Raw genomic sequence first — 20850 nt, 5'->3', positions numbered from 1 at the left:
AAATAAAAAGTCGCTTGTTTAAAGCAAACAGAAATCGCTTGAAAAGTGTAAAACAATAAAACCATAACCTCTAATTTGATATTAAATGCTGAACCGAAAAACAGAGTCATAAAGGAATAAAGTAACTATAATATCGGGAATCATCAGATGCTGAAGACGGAAGTTAATAATCCAGCCGTTGTCTAATCTGATTGGACATGGGAAAATTGGGCTAGTTTTTATTCCATTTGGGTGGGTTTTGAGTTGTCATTGGGCTGGAAATATTTCTGGGACCTGGCAACCCTAGCTTTATGGAAGTTTGAATCGTTCGAGTCACACACACACACACACACACAAGTGCAGCGATGGAGCGCGTGAACACGAGCAGTGTGAGAGGATTCCTGAGATCTTGCGACGATCTGACTGAGAAGATTCAATGTTTAATACAGAAGAAACTCATCAAGAAGTACTTGAGCAGGTGATATTATGCGCTTACGATTTATGTGTGGATTAAAGAATAGACATTAGTAGAATAGACAAAATCTGCATTTAATGAAGATATATTTTATATCATTGTAGAATGTATTTCTGAGCACCAGGCGCTCTCTCTCACTGTATATGGACACACAATCCCATGCATGCCAAACTATCTAAAATGGTGCCTTCGAAGGGCACTAAAGTTTTTTTAATCATTACCAACATATTTTTTGATAAAAATAACTATAAAAGAGTTCCAAATGACACTTATTTTTGAACCCCACAATTTTAAGCGCTCCAAAGTTCTAACTAGAGCAGGGGGCAGAGTTAAAAAGGAACTTTGTTGTTCTTGTCTAGCCTTAATTTACTGAAGGCTATGGATGTTAGGTAAATATGTTTATTAAATTAATTCACAATATGTACACATTCATTATTAATCGTATGCCTAATATGATGAAAATGGCTGTTATTTGTTTCTTCTCCTCTCACATTAAATCACATGTATTATATAGGCCTATTTTAAGTTCAAAATGGTGAAATTAGAGAAAAGCTGATTAGTTTGCCTGATTATTTTTGTTGTTGTTTAACATTTCTCAAAACAGCTGTCAAATATGAAATGTTTAGTTTAGCTACTTGCACCTTATCTCACACTTTATCACCGTTATCAGCTGGAACTCGCTCTCAGCGGCTCCTGTGAACAGAGCCGTAGCTAGAGAATTCGGGCCCCTGAAAATAATATTCATGTGGGCCCCCCCTTCACCAATATCATATATACTGTAAATAGATGAGCATGGAGCCCAAATATAACAGAAGATGGTGATAGATTGTTGTAAAACCTTTATTTTAAAAGTTAAATGTTTATATAAAATTACAACTAATAAAAAAATAACAAAAAGAAAGAAATTGTTGAATAATAAAACAAATTTTAAAAAAGTAACAGCAAAATAATGTTTTTCCCATCAGTCTGTTATAATTCATAAATTAAAAAGTAAACATTTAGAAATGGACAAGATTCAAGAATGCAGTCAAATTTAAAAAATAAAATCATTTATTGTCTTATTTTTTAATAAAGATCATATGGAACTGGTAATATTATAAATAAATCTGATAAATGTATTCATCCAAGTGCAGTGTGTTGTATTCATGTTTTCTTGATGTAATAAATACTTCATCAGCCGGCAGGTCAGGTGCATAATGCAATGCGTCGTGACTCGTGTACATGTTTTAACTCTTATGTTAAAAAGAGAAATTTTGACCACGTAATCATTCGGCCTTTGAAAAAGTGAATGTTTGAACTCTGGTGTATGCTAAATGAAAACAGGTGAACAGGTGTATGAATGCGTCTGCAGGTGTATCTAACCCTAACAACTAATGCCCAACTTTATTTTTGCTATTGTACATACATTTTATTCTTCTAACTGTTTGTCTTTGGTTAACAAATCTGGAGAAGAACAACAGGGAGGTTGGAAGACACAGTAGAGGAACTACAGAATAAATGTGGAGAGAAAACAGCATTAAAAAGGATCAAGTCCATAGTGAAAAAAATCAGAAAAAAGAATATCAAACGTAGGAAAAGATTTATAATTTACTTTGTTAGTAGTTCAATATGTTTCTCAATCTTCAATAAACTTTACTATAATGTTTACATGGTTTTGGTTGTGTATTTAATTGTTAATTTTTTTAACAGATGGTGCACATTCTGGAAACATGACAAATCAACAGCCTAATAATACTAATAATAATAATTCTACATCATTCGGACAGCCATTAATTCAGATCCCTAATCAGGTTAACTTAACAATTGACCAGAGGAATGGTGGGTCAATATTTGCTCCAATCATGGTAGAAAAGACAATATATGGTGATTTTAACTTTAATGTGGTGAGTGTCTGATAATTTAAGAAACAGTTGCTTAGTTAAGAAATGATTTGTGTATGTTATATATATATATTTATGTATGAGTATTTTTTGTTTTGTTTTTCAGGTGTCTCACTCTACCTCGGTAAACGAACATGGTAAGATCTCTTGTTGTAGAACACTGTGCATTCATAAGCGTGATGCTCCTGTTAATAATATGACTATCCAACTTTGTCCTGATTTTTAGAAATTCTTCCGAATGTAAGGAATGAGATGAAATCAAGAATGCTGCGTGACGCTGAGACGACTTTGGAGGGAAGTGCAGCACAGTCGGTCTCTCTAAACAAGATCTACACTGAACTGTTTATCATCAATGATGAGACTGACCCCATCAGTAGAGAACATGAGATCTGGCAGATCGAGACGACACATGATTTAAACACATCAGCTCAGAGACTCCTTCAGCCACCCACAGATGAAAATATAATTGTGTGGTGATTTTCCAAATGATACAACTTAGTCTAAATAAGAGCAACACGGACTCCTCGCATTTCTTAAAAACAACGCAGCAACAAAACATTGTGACAAACTTTGACAACATGTTTCATTAGTGGACAAAAATTCTGTTTGAAATATTTTTGTATAAATAAGATCTAAGTACAGTTTTTCAACCATCTAAAGTTTTTGAACAGACATTATTTAGGTCACCGTTAAGCAAAATCATTTATATCATACATAAGTCTTCTAAAAGATAAATAGAAGATATAATTTTAATAAAACTTTAAAGATTTGATTTAAACAGTCTTTTAAATTTAAAATATCTAATTTAAATGAATTTAGTATAAAACTCTGGATGTAGTATGCTCTGGAACGCAGACTAGATTTACTGTGACATTATCTCCCGAGACTCATCTGGTCTGTTACCCTATATCCTGAAGCTTCAGTTCACACTGTAGTTTATCTCTGAAGGATCTGGGGCTGTTTTGTTTATGACAACCTAAACTATTTGCTTTTTGGATTGTTTTTTATCGTTGCATAAAGAACTACTTCACCTCTCTGGAAATGTAAGGTGTTTTTATTTATATATTTATTTAGCTAAAACTTTGTTTACATTTTATTTATTAATTTATTTATTTCATTTTTGAAAATGTACAAATGTAGTTTTCTGTGATGGTCGTGTTTAGGTGTACGGGATAGAATATGCAGTTACGGTACAAAAATCATCATGGCTATGGAAAGCCATAAAAATTGAAACTCCACACGGACAAAAAATGCTGATTGAATCTCTGATTGACTAAATACAGTTTTTCAACCATCTAATGTTTTTGAACAGACATTGTCTCACATTATAACAATTATACTTTAGGTCACCGTTAGACAAAATCATTACAGTAATCTTCTAAAAGATAAATAGAAGATATGAATGTATTCAAACTTTAAAGATTTTTTAAAGAAAGAAAGTTAAGAACTTTAAACTTCAGACTAAAACAATTTTTCATTTTAAAAGATCACATTTACGATTATGCTTTGAAATAAATTTAGTACGAACAAAACTTTGGCTCTGGAAAGGTGTTAGCAGACTAACATTACAGGTTACAGGTTCACAGTTTCTAAATGTTTTCATTGTTGCTCTCTCTCTGAAGATAGGCCTATGTGGTCATTTTCTCACAGATACAACTTAAGGAATTATTAAACATTTCACAGGTATGAGATGACTTTTGTGACTCTCTAAAAATGTATGGTGTTTTTATTTATATATATTTATTTAGCTAAAACTTTGTTTACATTTTATTTAATTATTTATTTATTTATTTATTTCATTTTTGAAAATGTAGGTTTCTGTGATGGTCGTGCTTAGGTGTACGGGATAGAATATGCAGTTAGGGTACAAAAATCATTATGGCTATGAAAAGCCCCCACCATAAAAATTGAAACCCCAGCATGGACAAAAACAATGCTGATTGAATCTTTTCACATAAATGAGATTTAAGACGACTAAGTGCAGTTTTTCAACCATCTAAAGTTTTTGAACAGACATTGTTTAATAACAATTATACCTTAGGTTCAATTTAAACAAAATCATTACAGTAATCTTCTAAAAGGTAAATAGAAGATGCGTATGTATTCAAACTTTAAAGATTTTATTTAAACAGTCTTTTGTTTTTAAAATATATCATTTAAACTTTTAAGATTATACTTCTTATAAATAAACTCAGCACCTGATATCCTGATCGCTGAATTTGTGTGACTCTCTGACACACACACACACACACACACACACCCTTTGGCTGGTGCTTTTTGAAAGCTCCGCAGGTCAAACAGGTGGTGTAAAGAGAGGCCAGAGGGCCCTGATTTCTAAACATGTAAGATGATTTTTCATTTTCGTGAACCCGTTTTATACATTGCGTTGTTTCATGAGCTGTATGTTTTTTCTTCAACTCTTTAAACATTTATCTGATTGTTTCATAACATGTAGGCCTATGTTTTTTCTTCAACTCTATAAACATTTAACTCTTTGCATGTTTTTGTGTGAATCCATTTTTTTTAAACTGGATAGTTCTACATTTATTTCAACTTTTTGTGTGAGGTTTTAGTAAGATCTTTATTTTATATTATTTATTTATAATCATTTATATTCTTTTAAAGAACAGAATGTTTATGTAAGATGATTTTTATTCTTTTGTTTATCTTAAACTGAAAGAATTGATTTCAGTAAGATGTTATTTTATATTATTGTATATTATATTATTTGTGTGAAATATACATTATTTTCTCTCTGTTTCTCACTATCACTGTGCTCTGGAATGTGGAGAAGCAGACAGAGGGGGATGGAGAACCAATATGTGATTTTATATTTAACACATTTTTGTGAACCCATTCATAAACTTGTTTAAGTCCCTAAACATTTAACTGATTGCAATTTTGTGACATTGTTTAATCACAGCATCTGAACAGCACGTTTCAGATGTCAGAGGGGAATCCCATGACACACACAGATGGTCACATCTCCTCTAATGTCTGATCTCCACGCACATACACACACACGCTTTGAGAGACTCATTGCAATTTTTTGTGACTCCATTTTATTTAAACTTTTGGTGTGAGGTTTTAGTAAGATCTTTATTTATTGTATAATAATTTATATTGTTTTAAAAGAATAGAATGGCTTTTCAACGTTTGTGTGAGATAAACTTCCACAGTTTTTTCCTTATCAGTTTTCACAGTACAGCCCGGATACGCTCAGGAATATGTAGGGAGGAGAATCCTGTGATACCAACTTCCAAAACACACACTAACTGTCATGTTCAAAAGGCTTCAAAAGGCATCAAAACCCAAAACTAGCTGTCATGACATAATTATTATAACTGTGTCTTCAAAAACACACACACACACTAACTGTCATGTTCAAAAGGCATCAAAAGACTTCAAAACCCCAAACTAGCTGTCAATAACTACATGATCAAGGGCTAACCGGGTCAATAGGTCAAAACTAGCTGTCAAAAGGACTTCAAAACCTCTTTGATCTCTTTGATCTCATCTGGTCTTCTTTGATCCCTTTGATCCTATGCCAAAAGGGGCGGGTACCTGTCACCGGAAGGGGCGGGGCACCTGTCAATCAATCATTTTTTGACAGGTGGTCCCTGGTATCAACTACTACCAATGTTCTCATAGACTATCATGGCACCCTGGACAAAGACACTGCATGCCAATTTTCAGTAGACTAACGGTTGGGTGCGCTTATAGCTATTTTCATGATTTTTTTCACTGTTATAGCGCCACCAAGTGGCCAATTGTCACGATTTTTTTCATGTCAACTCAGATTGAGCTTATGAACATGTGTCCCAAGTTTAGCGAAAATATCTCTTTCCGCTCACAAGTTATAACCATTTTATAGCGCCACCAAGTGGCCAATTGTCATGATTTTTTTTTTTACGTGACCTCAGAATGAGCTCATGAACATGTGTCCCAAGTTTTGTGAAAATATCTCTTTCCGTTCACAACCGTTTTATAGTGCCACCAAGTGGCCAATTGTTGTGATTTTTTTCAAGTGATCTCAGATTGAGCTCAGGAAGATGTATCCCAAGTTTAGCAAATAAATCTCTTTCCGTTCACAATTTTTAACCGTTTTAGTAAAAGTGGCCCTGGTGCCATCAAATATTTTGGTTCCCCTTATCGACCGTTAATTGAAATTTTGAATTTTTTGGATGATTATTGATTGTCAGACTCCAGAGAATATTCTTGCAGTGGTTTGGTTCCGATCGGGCCAAAAACCTAGGAGAAGTTCGCAAAAATAGTAAAAAACAAAAAAGAAGCAATTTACTCGAAATTGGCGTCTGAAGGGCGAGCAAATCCGGCATGCATCTGGTCCGCCTCGAGCCAAGGAATCCAACGATATAAGACACTTGAGCCTAGGCCTAACAGTTGATGAGTTATGAGCCATTTCGTACTTTTGAGTGCTGTAGCACCCCCGTCAGGACGACCGGGGCGGGCCTTGGTGACTCTGTAGGCGGTGTGAGTACTACCAGCCCCCAAAGTTTCAAGTCTCCACGACTTACGGTTTGGTCTGCCCGATCAGTTTTATGTCTGAATGTTGCATCATGGGAAAATTAACAATAACAATAGTTTGTGCTTGAACCCCTAATAAGTGCCTAAAAAAGGGCCACAAAAAGGCCTCTAAAAAAAAAAACTATAGGGTCTAGGCACCGCTTGCGCTGCTGCGTTCCAAAAACTTTATCAAGCCTTTTAACATGTGCCTCGGAGAGGAAAACGTAAGTTTTTTGCCCTTTTAGCTCATTTATCATGGAAATGTGGTGATTTTTTTTTTTACCTTTTAAACTGTGACACCTCCACTGATGGCCCGATCTCCATAAAAGTTTGCACGCTTCTTTAGAATAATATGGCGCATGTGCTCAGCTAATTTGGTCAAGTTCTGCTCTTATTTCCCCCCATTTTTCAGTCATTTAAATGTCATTTTGCATAGGATAATACAGAGGCCTTCTCACCTTTATGACAGTTAAAGCGCCACCAATGGCCCGACGTCCATGAAAGTTTTCAAGCTTCTTTAGGATCACGTGACGCATGCGCATGCCCGATTTTGTGAGGTTGTATGCAAATCAGACAGCAAGATGGCCGCTTTCAGCCATTTCATGGGATTTGCCATAGAAATACGTCATTTTGACACCCTTTTAACAGTTATAGCGCCACCAAGTGGCCAGTCGCCGCGTCCTTTTTCACGCGACCACAGAATGAGCTCGTACATACGTGTGCTGAGTTTGGTGCAAAAATCTCGTTCCGTTCATGAGTTATAGCCAATTAAGCAAAATGGGCTCCTCCCACTTCGAACGTTTTGGCGGCCCTTAGGGACCGTGAACCGAAATTTTCACTTTTTTTTTATAATTATTGACATTCAGACTCCAGAGAATCTTGCCGCACTGGTTTGGTTCCGGTCGGGCCAAAAACCTAGGACTAGTTCGCGAAAGTAGGTTTTTGGAAAAACCCCAAATACCCGAAAATTTTCCCAGGGTCATGAGCAAATCCAAGGTGTGCATCTGGTCCGCCTCGAGCCAAGGAATCCAACGATATAAGACACTTGAGCCTAGGCCTAACGGTTGATGAGCCATTTCGTACTTTTGAGCGCTGTAGCTTTTTGGGCAATTTAAAATATGTACGTAATAATTGATCATAACCAGTATGATTAATTATTAATTATATATTCCCCTTTTTGAGCTAATTCGCTACACTTACAATGAATAGCACAACTCTTTACCATTTTAGATGCTTTTTCGCTGCATTCAAGCTGAACATTATTGGTGCTACTCAGTCTTTCTGCCACTTAGTGGATGTAACCGCTGTGACATTATGTGCAGTTCCCACGGGACTTCAGCCCGAGACTACAGCTAGCCGTCTAAAACACTATTTAGGTGAATTTAAACAATGGCTAAGTTGCTAAACGCATCTTGTTGTCATATAAGGGCCCTGTTCATGTTGGACAGACATTTTAATTGCATTTTGTGTCTGTTAAGAGGCACAAAGACACTCTTTATGTATATGCCCCCATAACTGCCGTTTTAGCTGAGTGGGAGCTCTGGGCATTAGCTGTAGCAGCTCCGTGTTGCAAGCACCAATCCGGTTCGTTTTTTTTCTTCTTCTATAGACAGTACTCACAAAGGTATAACGATCAAGATTAACTTAAAAATTGCCCGGAGTTCTCCTTTAAGTATAATTTCTTATTATTCTCTACATTGAAAACTGCACTGCTTAATATATTTAACATTTTTAATAATTTTATGGAAATCATGAAAAAAAAAATCAGGATTTTTTGATTAATAAAAAGTTTATAATAACAAATTATTTGAAATACTAATTTTTGTAACAACCTAAAAGTCTTTACTGTCACTGATCAATTCAATGTGTACTAAATACAATTATTATTATTTTTTAAAAGTTTAATTCTTATTGTAAACTTTCTTTCACAATTATTTGATATTCTTAGGCAGAAACAGGCTTCCATGATCAGTAAAACAGAAGCTTCAACTGTACAGTACCTTCTGTCCAGGAGGGCCCTCAGGTCCCTGGAAAGAGAAAATGACAAAAAGGAGTTAAAACGCACACAAGTGAACCAACTAAATCAGAGAAATTCTAGATATGATGGAACAATCTTCTGCACTGCAGTGTACTTTAACCTAACCTTTTCTACTAAGTCACTATTGCAACTATTTAATGAGGCCTGAATTATGAAAAGTGTTGATATTGATATTGAAATGATATTTATTGATTATATTCCAAATCTTATTTCTTTGTAACCATACCACATTGTGATTTTTCAATATATAATAAACTGAGCATAAGAAAATGGCAGGCCTTTGAAACGCGTCCAAAAAGAAAAGCCATTTCTTTGTCTGACTGATTCAAGCATCGACCAAAAGATTTGTTGGCGTCTGTACACTGGCAGGCAGAGGAGCCAGCCTTATGCAAATTACTGTTCAAATCTCCCTCCGGTTAAGGACAAAAAAGCATTACCATGAAAGATATATTACATGTATGTTATGTAAAATAATAATCACACCAAGCCATAAAAGACAAGAACAATGCAATGCCTAGATTTGCCCTTAGATTTTTGGCCAGGTGACAGAGGTGGAAAATAGGCATAAAAGCACATTACAGGGCTTTCCCCTTAACTGTGAAAGGGCACCATGCCTCCTTGTACACAGTGCCAAAACACATGCTCATTTTTTACCAGTCACTGTTTTTTTTTTTTTTTTTTTTTGGAAGGCTTGTAACAGCATAAAATATTGTCTGCTATATTTGATGCCTGGAGCAAAGAGATCTAATATAAAGTTAGTCAAAGGTTTGGGACTGTGTGTTATTTTGTTGCCATTAGCTAAACAACATTGCCAGGGCGCCATTTTCTGCATGGAAAAATGTTTTCAGAACTGAGCATCCATGAAGCAATTCAAGTTGTGTATTTCTAAACCACTGAGATGAATGGGAATGCTAACAGCTTTCTCCATAGAACTCCTTGTGCACCAGCAACACTGATGTCTTTAATCAAAGTGTGCAACTTCAAAAATAAAAGTCTAATAAATAAAACTCATCCCCTTTGCTGCAACATGCTAATGAATCATGCTGTATCCTGCAAGGGTTCAAGTCATGCTTTAGGGAGCATGTTCACTCCATTGATTCATCTATTAAAGTGATGGATCAATGGAGAAATTGTCACATACACTGAAAAAAAATTGGTGTAGGATTTACTTTGAAACAAATTTCACTCAATTTTCACAAATAATTACAAAGAAACGGTTAGTAACACATTGAATTGAATATTAAAATTTGAAGTAGAAAAACTGAAATAGTATTTTCATATTAAACATACTTCAATAATCTTTGTTTTATTTACAACTTAGAAAAATCTAACAGTGTACTTTAGAAGCTGAGAACTGAAAGACTGCTGATTGAAGAGGCATAATGAAGGAAATAAACCACTGTTGTATACCATATTTATTAAATGTTTAATTTAGTTTTTCCACGGCAATATTATATAAACTGATAAAGTTTAGTAGACTGATTTCAGATGATTATTGAGTCTCCAGCAAGAGTCTCCTTTCCTGCCAGACCTGTTTTCTCTATTGTGTTTTAAATGAGTCAGATCACTGAGATTCTCACCTTTCGGAGCCCAGACGTTGAATCGTTAGGTTGATTGACTTTCACCTTTTGTCTGGGATGGCTCTTGGAATTGGAGTTCCTGGCCAGTATCAGCATGTGAATAGTTATGCTGATTCAATGGGACTGGTAGTGCTCTCAGAGTAGGGTGTGTTCCCACTTCATTTGCATGCTTTATTCAGATTTCCCGCCTCTATGTAATCCCTCCCCCTTGGAATGTATATAACTACAATGTATAATGTTTTAGTTAGACTTTGGTGACTGCAGCTACCGACAGCTCGTGATCTCAATAAAGAATCCTGCTGAAGAAACAACCAAGTCTCCTGGTCTTCGATTCTAAGTTTACAACACCACCTTGAAACACTAAGATACATCTTATGCGAACAGGCCCTTAATATATTTCAATGTGTCCTATTCCAGTATTTGTCAAGTGCTGTCATGGTTTATATGAGGCCAAGTTCTATTCTATTATTTTTTTTCCAAATCTCTCTATTTCTTAGGAAGACATTCTTTTCAGTACATCTTTAAATTTGCTATAGATCTACAACCGCAAAGAATTATTATACTTCAAGGCCATACCAAATTAGATGTTATTCAATAATCTAACAATGTTAAAACCTGGACCTGTGAACACAATCTACTGCCAAGTACCACAGAAACAACTGTGCAGGAATTGTAATAGCTGCACGGTATGTGTGTATTTTTATTATGCTGCCATTGAATACTTTAACATTTTTGTCATTACTATGTCATTTTTACAACAACATATCTAAATAGAATATAGTTGTTATAGAGTTGTTTTTGTTTTTTTTACATTTAATTTATACTTTAAGCTATCTGACCTGTATCTATGATTATAGTCTTCAGAGCAAGTTTTTGATAGTTTTATCCAAAAAATAATGTTGAATCAAACATTTATTATGTTGGTTTATGTACATATAAAATTAAGTGCCTGTTGAGTGGTGCTAAAAGGTCAATGCTCTATCAGGTTTGAATTTTTTTTTACTAACGTGGGTATTAACGTTTCCATAGCGTCAACACCATGGCGCAGCATCTTGTTCCCTTCTCAGGGAACCGGATTACATAACCGTAACCACTGACATTCCCTTTTGAGGGAACTCTGACACTGTGCCATGGTGTTGACGCTATGGAACCCCCACGCCACCATAATGGAAATTGCGTGCTCCACAAGGCCAAAGCCAGGACAAGCGGTCAGTCTGTGGAAACGGCGAGAGTGGTGGTTTTTCTTAATATTCAGTTCTCCTGGTGTTTCAGTTTACCATTTGAGTCAAGGTAAGGCTATTTTCGATTCTGTACTAAGTTTTAATTTTTACCTTCACATAAATCTGTATTTTAATTATACGCGTTCCTACTTTAAATAACAGCCGCCGCATCTGAAAGAATTGCAGTTTGAATTTTATTGCACTTAAGTCCAACAGCAGTTTCAATTTCTCCAATTTGCAGCTTATTTGCTTTTGCTGTGCTAATTGCTGGGCCGAGACAGCAACTGTTAATAAATTGATATAAACTAGAGAAGATTCAGGACAGGGCCGAGACAGCTGTCCTCACTCAGCGGTGAAAGCATTATATCTATGTAGTTTGCGCGCTGTCGCGGAAGCATCAGCGGAAGCGTTCAGCTCTCGTGTTCAGCCTCCTCGTGTGAAGATCGACTCGGGTAAAGACCATCGACTCTACCTGTGCGACTCCACCGAGCAAGGACACCAGGAAGGCACTTAAGTATCTTCTTCTCCCTTTCCTTTCACACTTTTATCTTATTTCCCCTTACTCAACATGTGCTTTCAATACATTCCTGTTGTCTCTCGACAACGCTCTTTCATCACGCACAGGAGGCAGCACAATACTGCTAATCTGCATCCCATTCTCTCATCCTCACACACACCTCTCTCTCTTTCTGTGGGTCTATGGAATTGTCAGTCAGCAGTTAATAAAGCTGACTTTATTCCAGCCTTTGCATCTCAATCTACTCTTAGTATCTTGGGCTTGACTGAGACCTGGATTCGTCCAGAAGACTCAGCAACCCCTGCTGCTCTCTCTAACAATTTCTCTTTCTCACACCCCTCGCCAGTCTGGGAGGGGTGGGGGTACAGGGCTTCTCATTTCTAACAGTTGGAAATACTCAGCGCTCTCTTTTCTATGTAACAACAACTCGTTTGAATATCATGCTATTACACTTACAACTCCCAATAAGATCCATATTGTAGTCATTTATCGCCCCCCCAGGTCAGCTGGGAAGCTTTGTAGAGGAGCTGGATGTGCTGTTGTCCTCTTTCCCTGAGGACGGCACCCCACTTGTAGTCTTTGGTGACTTCAACATTCATTTCGAGAAGCCGTATGCAACAGACTTCAACTCTCTCCTAGCCTCTTTCGATCTCAAACGACTCATCACCACAGATACTCACAAATCAGGCAACCAACTGGACCTGGTTTACACACACAAACTGCATCACAGACAACATTTTGGTGAGACCTCTCCATGTTTCAGATCATTTCCTCATTACTTTCAATATATTACTTCCTACCCGTGCACCACCAACCCCCCTACCAGTCACTTTCAGACAAACCTGCGCACACTTTCTCCCGCCCATCTTTCTTCTGCTGTGTCATCTTCTCTTTCCTCACCCTCACAATTCACAATCCTCACAAACCCTCTGGATGTGAATACCGCAACGGATACCTTATGCTCCATTCTAACTTCTTCTCTAGACAATATCTGCCCTCTCCTCCAGGCCTGCACGTGCTACTCGTGGTTCTTCGTGAACACCGGACCGAACTCAGGGCAGCGGAGAGGAAATGGCGCAAATCAAAAGACACATCTGACCTGAGTATGTATAAATCTCTCCTCTCTTCCTTTTCTGTGGATGTTCATGCTGCAAAATCTTCATACTTCCACAACAAGATCAACAGCTCCTCTAACACACGATCACTCTTCAAGACATTCAACTCTCTCCTCTGTCCACCACCACCCGCCTCCTCTTTAACTGCTGATAATTTTGCTAACTTCTTCACCAACAAAACAACAACTATCAGCAGTCAGTTCTCAGCGCCACACACACACGAACCCAGACCGACCCCTGCCACAGCCAATAACCTTCTCTCCTCCTCCTCTCCGCTAACAGAGGAAGAAGTATCTAAACTTATCCCCTCCAGTCATCCTACCACCTGCCCTCTAGACCCCATCCCCTCACACCTTCTACAAGCCATCTCTCCCACACTTCTACCAGCACTCACACATATCATCAACTCATCCCTCCATACTGGCACTTTCCCTACTGCATTCAAGCAGGCTCGGGTAACTCCACTGCTTAAAAAAACAACACTAAACACATCATTTGCAGAGAATTACAGACCTATCTCTCTCCTACCATTCATTGCGAAAACACTTGAACGAGCTGTTTTCAACCAAGTAACATCCTTCTTGTCTTTGAACAACCAGCTGGATGTCAACCAATCCGGCTTCAAGAAAGGGCATTCAACTGAGACTGCATTACTGTTGGTCACAGAAGCCCTACGGATCGCAAAAGCTGCTTCCAAATCTTCAGTTCTCATTCTCCTGGATCTGTCTGCTGCCTTCGACACTGTGAATCATCAGATCCTTCTGTCCACCCTCTCATCACTGGGCATCACAGGAACTTCCCTCCACTGGTTTGAATCCTATCTCGCAGGTAGGTCCTTCAGGGTTGCATGGAGAGGCGAGGTATCCAAAGCACATCAACTGACCACAGGGGTACCTCAGGGTTCAGTTCTTGGACCCCTCCTCTTCTCCATCTACACCACATCACTGGGACACATCATACAGGCACATGGTTTCTCTTACCACTGCTATGCTGATGACACGCAGCTCTTCCTCTCATTTTAACCAGATGATCCCACCACAGTAGCTCCACGGATCTCAAGCTGTCTGGTGGACATCTCGGCATGGATGAAGGAACATCACATGCAGCTCAACCTGGCAAAGACTGAGCTTCTCGTCCTCCCTGCCAATCCATCTCTACAACACGACTTCACTATCCAGCTAGATTCATCATCAATCACCCCATTAAGGTCGGTCAGAAATCTTGGAGTAATATTGGATGACCAGCTGACCTTCACAGATCACATTTCAAAGACAGCTCGATCATGCAGGTTTGCACTGCACAACATCAGGAAGATCAGGCCTTTCCTAACTGAGCATGCAACACAACTTCTCGTCCAGGCCCTGGTCATTTTTAGGCTTGACTATTGCAATGCTCTTCTGGCTGGACTTCCATCATGTGCAACTAAACCTTTACAAATGATTCAGAATGCTGCAGCTCGTCTTGTCTTCAACGAGCCATAAAGGGCCCACGTCACTCCTCTGTTCATCTCTCTGCACTGGCTACCACTCGCTGCTCGCATCAAGTTCAAGTCATTGACGCTTGCTTACAGATCTATCACAGGCTCAGCTCCCTCCTACTTTCACTCACTCCTAAGAGTCTACATCCCTACCAGAAGCCTACGATCGGTCAACGAGCGACGTCTCGTGGTTCCATCACAGAGAGCCACAAAATCACTTTCCAGAACATTCTCATTCACGGTTCCATGCTGGTGGAATGCTCTCCCCACCCTCATCCGGAATGCAGAATCCCTGACAACATTCAAAAGACAGCTGAAAACGCATCTCTTCATAAAAAACCTCATAAAAAAAAAACATCATAAAAAAAATATATAAAAAAATGCCGCAGCACAAACATCTTGCAAGAGCGCCTCTTTAAAAAGTACCTTAGAGGATTGCCTCATTCTGGGTAGAGTGCCACTTTCCTCATTGGCATAAGAGATTGCATCTGTAACCTAGTGCGATAACGTCTGCTTGGTGGCAGTGGAACCTCGACTGCGCCCACCAAAGCAAATGAAAAGTTGATCAGATAGGGTGCAGTATGACTTTGACTTTCCAGGGGCAAAATATAGGCAGGAGGAGGCCAACGAAAAGGCCTGGAGGTCTCCCATCCTCTTAAGTGAAGATCTAAACATTAACAGAGCTACTTTGAGAGTCAGAAACTTCTCTGAAGCTGACTTTAAGGGCCTCTCGTAAGCCTTCCAGAACTATGGAAGGATCCCAGGAAGGAACTGTTAGCAGATAGGCCTTAGCTGTCTGGCACCATGCAAGATACGAGATACCAGGGGATGCCTCCCTACAGAAGCTCTATCAATGAGAACATGGCAGGCCAAAATGGTACACTTTAAGTAAGCAAGGGTCAGCCCTGCTGAGAAACGCTCCTGAACCAACCGAGTAGTTGACTGGATCCAAGCAACGCTGATCGCACCACATGATCGCTTTCACGCTTATTAAGACCTTTTTTAAGACCTGAAGAAACAAAAATTCATACCACACGCACATAAAAAACAAACTTACACTGTAGTATATGTATCTTTATTAGGGCTTTCGATTTAATGTGTTAATTTAATTGAAAAGTTACGGAAAAAAATAACACGTTAAAATTCTCACCCCACCCAAACCTACCTAGGTCATCTGACATTTCATATAGCTGTCGGTGAAAAAAATCTTATTTAAGAGTATTATTTCATTGAAAAAATTATGTTCCACATGATTAAAACCCCATTAAAGGTATAGTTCACTCAAAAAAGAAATTTCTGTCATCATTTACTCACCCTAATGGTGGTAGCCTAAAAGGTTATGTGCAATAAATTCTATGTTGAATCAAATATACTATTTCTTAAAAAAGCTACTTTTTGTAATGTCTATTTGATGCTGTTCAGTCTTAACCCATTTAACAGGTCTCCCAAATGTGATCTGATCTCATCTCGTCATCTTGTGTTCTCGTCTAATGCTTTGTTCGTGTCCTGAATTTTTAAACTCAGATGTTTGTCCATCCCTTTGGAGGAGTTCTGATCAATTAGACACTGTTTTTCTCTTCTTCTCAAAATAAATTTCATGTTATCTGATTAGTCACATGGTCTCTTGACTTTCCCAATTTAGCAGGGTATGATTTCGACATGAATTTTATAATGAGAGTACAATACATTTTACATGGATTTGATCCATACCATAATTCGAGAAATGAGAAATCATTGACACAGATACCAAGCACTCCATAAATCCCATGAACTATTAAATTGTTATTAAAAAGGATATAAACAATGAGCGATTACAACATTATAGTCAAATGTGTGGGTTACAGATTTAATGTAGAATTATGTAATGAAATGATGCTTGATTATACGCCCATCTAGCATCATTTTGGAATGATCTGATGCATTTTGATATGTGGCAGACTCTGTGGTTTTAAAGAGGATTTTAGCGTTCCAGAGGTCACATTTAGAGGTCTTAAAAGAAGAAAGTCTGTTTTGGATCTCTGTGTTGGGAATCAAACAACCTTTTGCGTTAACTCGTGATTTTCCTCGTAAGACTCAAGATGTGCCATCTCTTCGACCATTAAGGCCTGTTCACACCAAGAATGATAACTATAAAGATAACTATATAACGATAACGTCTCGGTTACGTATGTAACCCTCGTTCCCTGAGTAGGGAACGGAGACGTTACGTCGGATGACGACGAATGGGGTTTCGCTTAGAAATCCTATCACCTTCGAGTATATAAAACGAGCCAATGGCAAAGAAATGCCATGGGTCTGCGGAATTTGCATAGCGTAACTCCGCCCCACCGCGTGGGTATAAAAGGAAGTACGCCGGCAACATGCAGATATGTCTTCGCTGAGGAGCCGAGACTGAACTCAGGTGTTCCAGCGGTACAGCGGAAGTAGCAGGGAGACGTAACGTTACGTCGAGTTACGTCGGATGACGACGAATGGGGTTCCCAGTGAAATCACGCCACCTCTCGACTGTCTTCCAGTGCCCTGCGTAAGTCTGAGCTCCCTGTCGTGAGACTGGCACAGACGAAGGACTCCTACTTAACACAGGAATACCAAGGTACACTGGGAAGCATATCTCAGTGGAAATATGCAATCATGCCCAGCCCGAAGGGGGGGACTTGGAATACACCTATGACCCCGGGGGGCTGCATATGGAGAATCACTGGGGTGTCCAGCCGCAGGTGGAATCTTTCAACCCCAGGGGTGGCAAGGTGGCTTGCCAAGGGAAAGACACATGCTCAGAGAGGCTTACAGTGGAAATACACATGTGGGGGTCGCCCGGAGGGGGAACCATGCACATGGAGGCACCTAGCCAAGAGCGAAAGCTGCCGGTGGCATAACTCTGACGCTGACGTCATCAGTGCTGGAGGAGACTCAGGGCTTATCAGGCTCACCTGAGGAGAATATATCGCACGTATCCCGTCCATGGAGAGGAATGGCGAATGGCAAGCGAAGACACCTGAGCAGGATCTAATACTGGCTAGTTGAAGCGAGTACATGAGAAGAAACTGGCTCCACTCGGAGATTATATAATCTCGTGAATGTGTTAGGTGTCGCCCAGCCTGCAGCTCTGCAGATGTCTGTTAGCGAGGCGCCATGCGCTAGAGCCCAAGAGGATGCCACACTCCGGGTGGAGTGGGCCGTCACACCAAGGGGGCATGGTCGACCCTGCTGCTGGTAAGCCAAAGCAATGGCGTCCACTATCCAGTGAGACAACCTTTGTTTGGAGAGAGCCTTTCCCTTCAGCTTCCCACCATGACAGACAAAGAGCTGGTCTGAAGTCCTGAAACACTGTGTTCTGTCTACATAGGCACGGAGGGCGCGTACTGGACAGAGCAGTGCCAAGGCTGGGTCTGCCTCCTCCGAGGGCAGCGCTTGCAGGTTCACCACCTGGTCTCGAAAGGGGGTGGTGGGAACCTTGGGCACATATCCAGGCCGGGGTCTCAGGATCACTTGAGAGTTAGCCGGCCTGAATTCCAGGCACGCTTCGTCAACCGAAAATGCCTGCAGGTCCCCTACCCTCTTGATGGAGGCCAATGCAACCAGGAGCGCTGTCTTCATGGACAGGAACTTAAGCTCCACTGATTGCAAAGGCTCAAAGGGAGCACTCTGCAGGGCAGATAGTACCACTGCGAGGTCCCAAGAGGGAACGAGAGGAGGGCGAGGAGGATTCAGTCTCCTTGCTCCTCTCAGGAACCTGATGACCAAGTCGTGCTTTCCAATGGACTTACCTTCAACTGCGTTGTGATGTGCGGCAATGGCGGCAACATACACCTTCAGGGTGGAGGGAGACAGCCTTCGCTCCAACCCTTCTTGCAGGAAGGAAAGCACGACACTGATCGGGCATTTCGTGGGTTCTAGATGTTTAGAAGAACACCAGTTGACGAAGAGGTTCCACTTCAACGCATAGGCATGTCTCGTGGACGATGCTCTAGCGGAAGTGATGGTAGCCACCACCGCTGGTGGTAGGGTACTCAAACCTGCCTCGTCCCGTCCAGGAGCCACACATGGAGGTTCCAAAGATCGGGACGAGGGTGCCATAAGGTGCCCTGTCTCTGAGAAAGCAGGTCCTTCCTCAGAGGGATAGGCCAGGGAGGGGCTGTCGCGAGGAGTACTAGTTCCGAGAACAAAGTGCAGTTGTGCCAAAGCGGGGCAACCAACATTACCTGCTCCTCGTCCTCCCTGATCTTGCGCAAAGTCTGCGCAAGAAGGCTCACTGGGGGAAACGCATACTTGCGGAGGCCCCGCGGCCAGCTGTGCGCCAGTGCATCCGTGCCGAGCGTGCCCTCAGTCAGGGAATAAAACAGGTCGCAGTGGGACGAGTCGTGGGAGGCAAACAGGTCTACCTGAGCGTCCCCGAACTGGCCCCAAATCAGCTGTACCGACTGGGGATGGAGTGTCCATTCTCCAGCGAGAGGCCGAATCCGACACAGCTCGTTGGCTGCAAGGTTCAGGTCTCCTGGAATGTAAATGGCTCGAAGCGACTTCAGATGCTTCTGACTCCATATGAGGAGGTGGCGGGCGAGTTGCGACATACGGCGGGAGCGCAAACCACCCTGATGGTTGATGTACGCTACTGTCGCGGTATTGTCTGATCGGACTAGTACGTGCTGGCCCCTGAGCAACGCACGGAAGCGGTGCAGGGCGAGACGTACAGCCAGCAACTTGAGGCAATTGACATGCCACAGGCGCTGGGGTCCTGTCCAGGAGCCCGCGGCAGCATGTCCGTTGCACATGGCGCCCCAGCCCGTGGAGGAGGCATCTGTTGACACAACAACATGTCGGGAAACTCGTTCCAAGGGCACTGCTGCCCGAAGGAAACTGAGGTTCGTCCACAGGGTGAAGGTACGACGGCAGGCCGGAGTTACTGGAACCCGGAGCGTGCCGTGATGCCATGCCCACCTCGGGACTCGATCGCGAAGCCAGAGCTGAAGCGGTCTCATATGAAGCAATCCGAGCGGCGTAATTGCGGCTGCAGATGCCATATGTCCCAGGAGCCTCTGAAAAAGTTTCAGTGGAACCGCGCTCTTGTCTTCGAACTGGCGAAGACAAGTCAGCAGTGACTGCGCGCGCTCGCTCGTAAGCTGCACGGGGCAGAGTTTGCTCTTCTCCCAGTTGACCCGAAGGCCCAGACGAGCTAGGTGCCGGAGCACTAAGTCCCTGTGTTCGCAAACCTGGTCTCGAGAGTGAGCTAGGATCAGCCAGTCGTCGATGTAATTCAGGATGCGAACCCCGTGATCCCGAAGGGGAACAAGGGCTGCCTCGACGACCTTCGTGAAGACGCGAGGCGACAGGGGCTAGCCCGAAAGGGAGAACCGCGTACTGGTATGCCTGCCCCTCGAAGGCAAACCGTAAGAACGGTCTGTGTCGAGGAAGAATGGAGACATGGAAGTAGGCGTCCTTCAGGTCGATCGCTGCAAACCAATCCTGTGGCCGTACGCACTCGAAAAGGCGTGTGGCTGTGAGCATATTGAACGGCATCCTGTGGAGGGAGCGGTTCAAGACGTGCAGATCCATGATCGGTCGTAACCCACCAGACTTCTTTGGTACAATGAAGTACGGTCTGTAGAAGCCGGACCTCATTTCGGCTGGAGGGACAATCTCGATCGCACCCTTCGCCAGTAGGGTGGCGACCTCCGTTCTCATGACAGGGGCATTGCCACCGACCATAGTGAAGCGGACTCCCCTGAAGCGGGGAGGAGACCGCGCGAACTGAATCGCGTAGCCGAGCCTGATGGTCCTCGCGACCCAGCGGGACAGTCTGGGAAGCTCTAACCAGGCCTCCAGAAACTGTACCAGCGGGGTCATGCGGAGCACAGATGTTCCCTCGGTGGAGCAGCGAGGCGGAATGACCGGCCCAGGCGTGGGTAGCATAGCGGCCCGGTGCGGGGGCATGGTCATTAGCCGCGTCCTGCCAGAGGAGGCCAGGGGAGGACCAGCGTCCCACTGGGGCGTGCTCTGGCAGGGGTCTGGCGACAGAGGGGGACGAGAGTGGCGAGGCTCGAGAGC

At 41.6% G+C, this 20850-nt stretch overlaps 1 protein-coding gene across 1 annotated transcript in view; it reads right to left on the bottom strand.

The window, feature by feature from the left end:
- The window catches only part of col25a1 (collagen type XXV alpha 1 chain), a 557626-nt gene that overhangs the window by 119237 nt on the left and 417539 nt on the right, over positions 1 to 20850 (bottom strand). Inside the window, exon 11 of the mRNA XM_084109878.1 lies at positions 8859 to 8885. Coding sequence (XP_083966004.1) covers positions 8859 to 8885 — 27 coding nt within the window. The remainder of the gene's footprint in view (positions 1 to 8858; positions 8886 to 20850) is intronic.

Source organism: Abramis brama, assembly GCF_963993115.1.
Source record: "Abramis brama genome assembly, chromosome: 3".
Lineage (NCBI taxonomy): Eukaryota > Metazoa > Chordata > Actinopteri > Cypriniformes > Leuciscidae > Abramis > Abramis brama.
The sequence above is the reverse complement of the archived record's forward strand: the minus strand, read 5'-3'. Positions and strand labels throughout refer to the sequence as shown.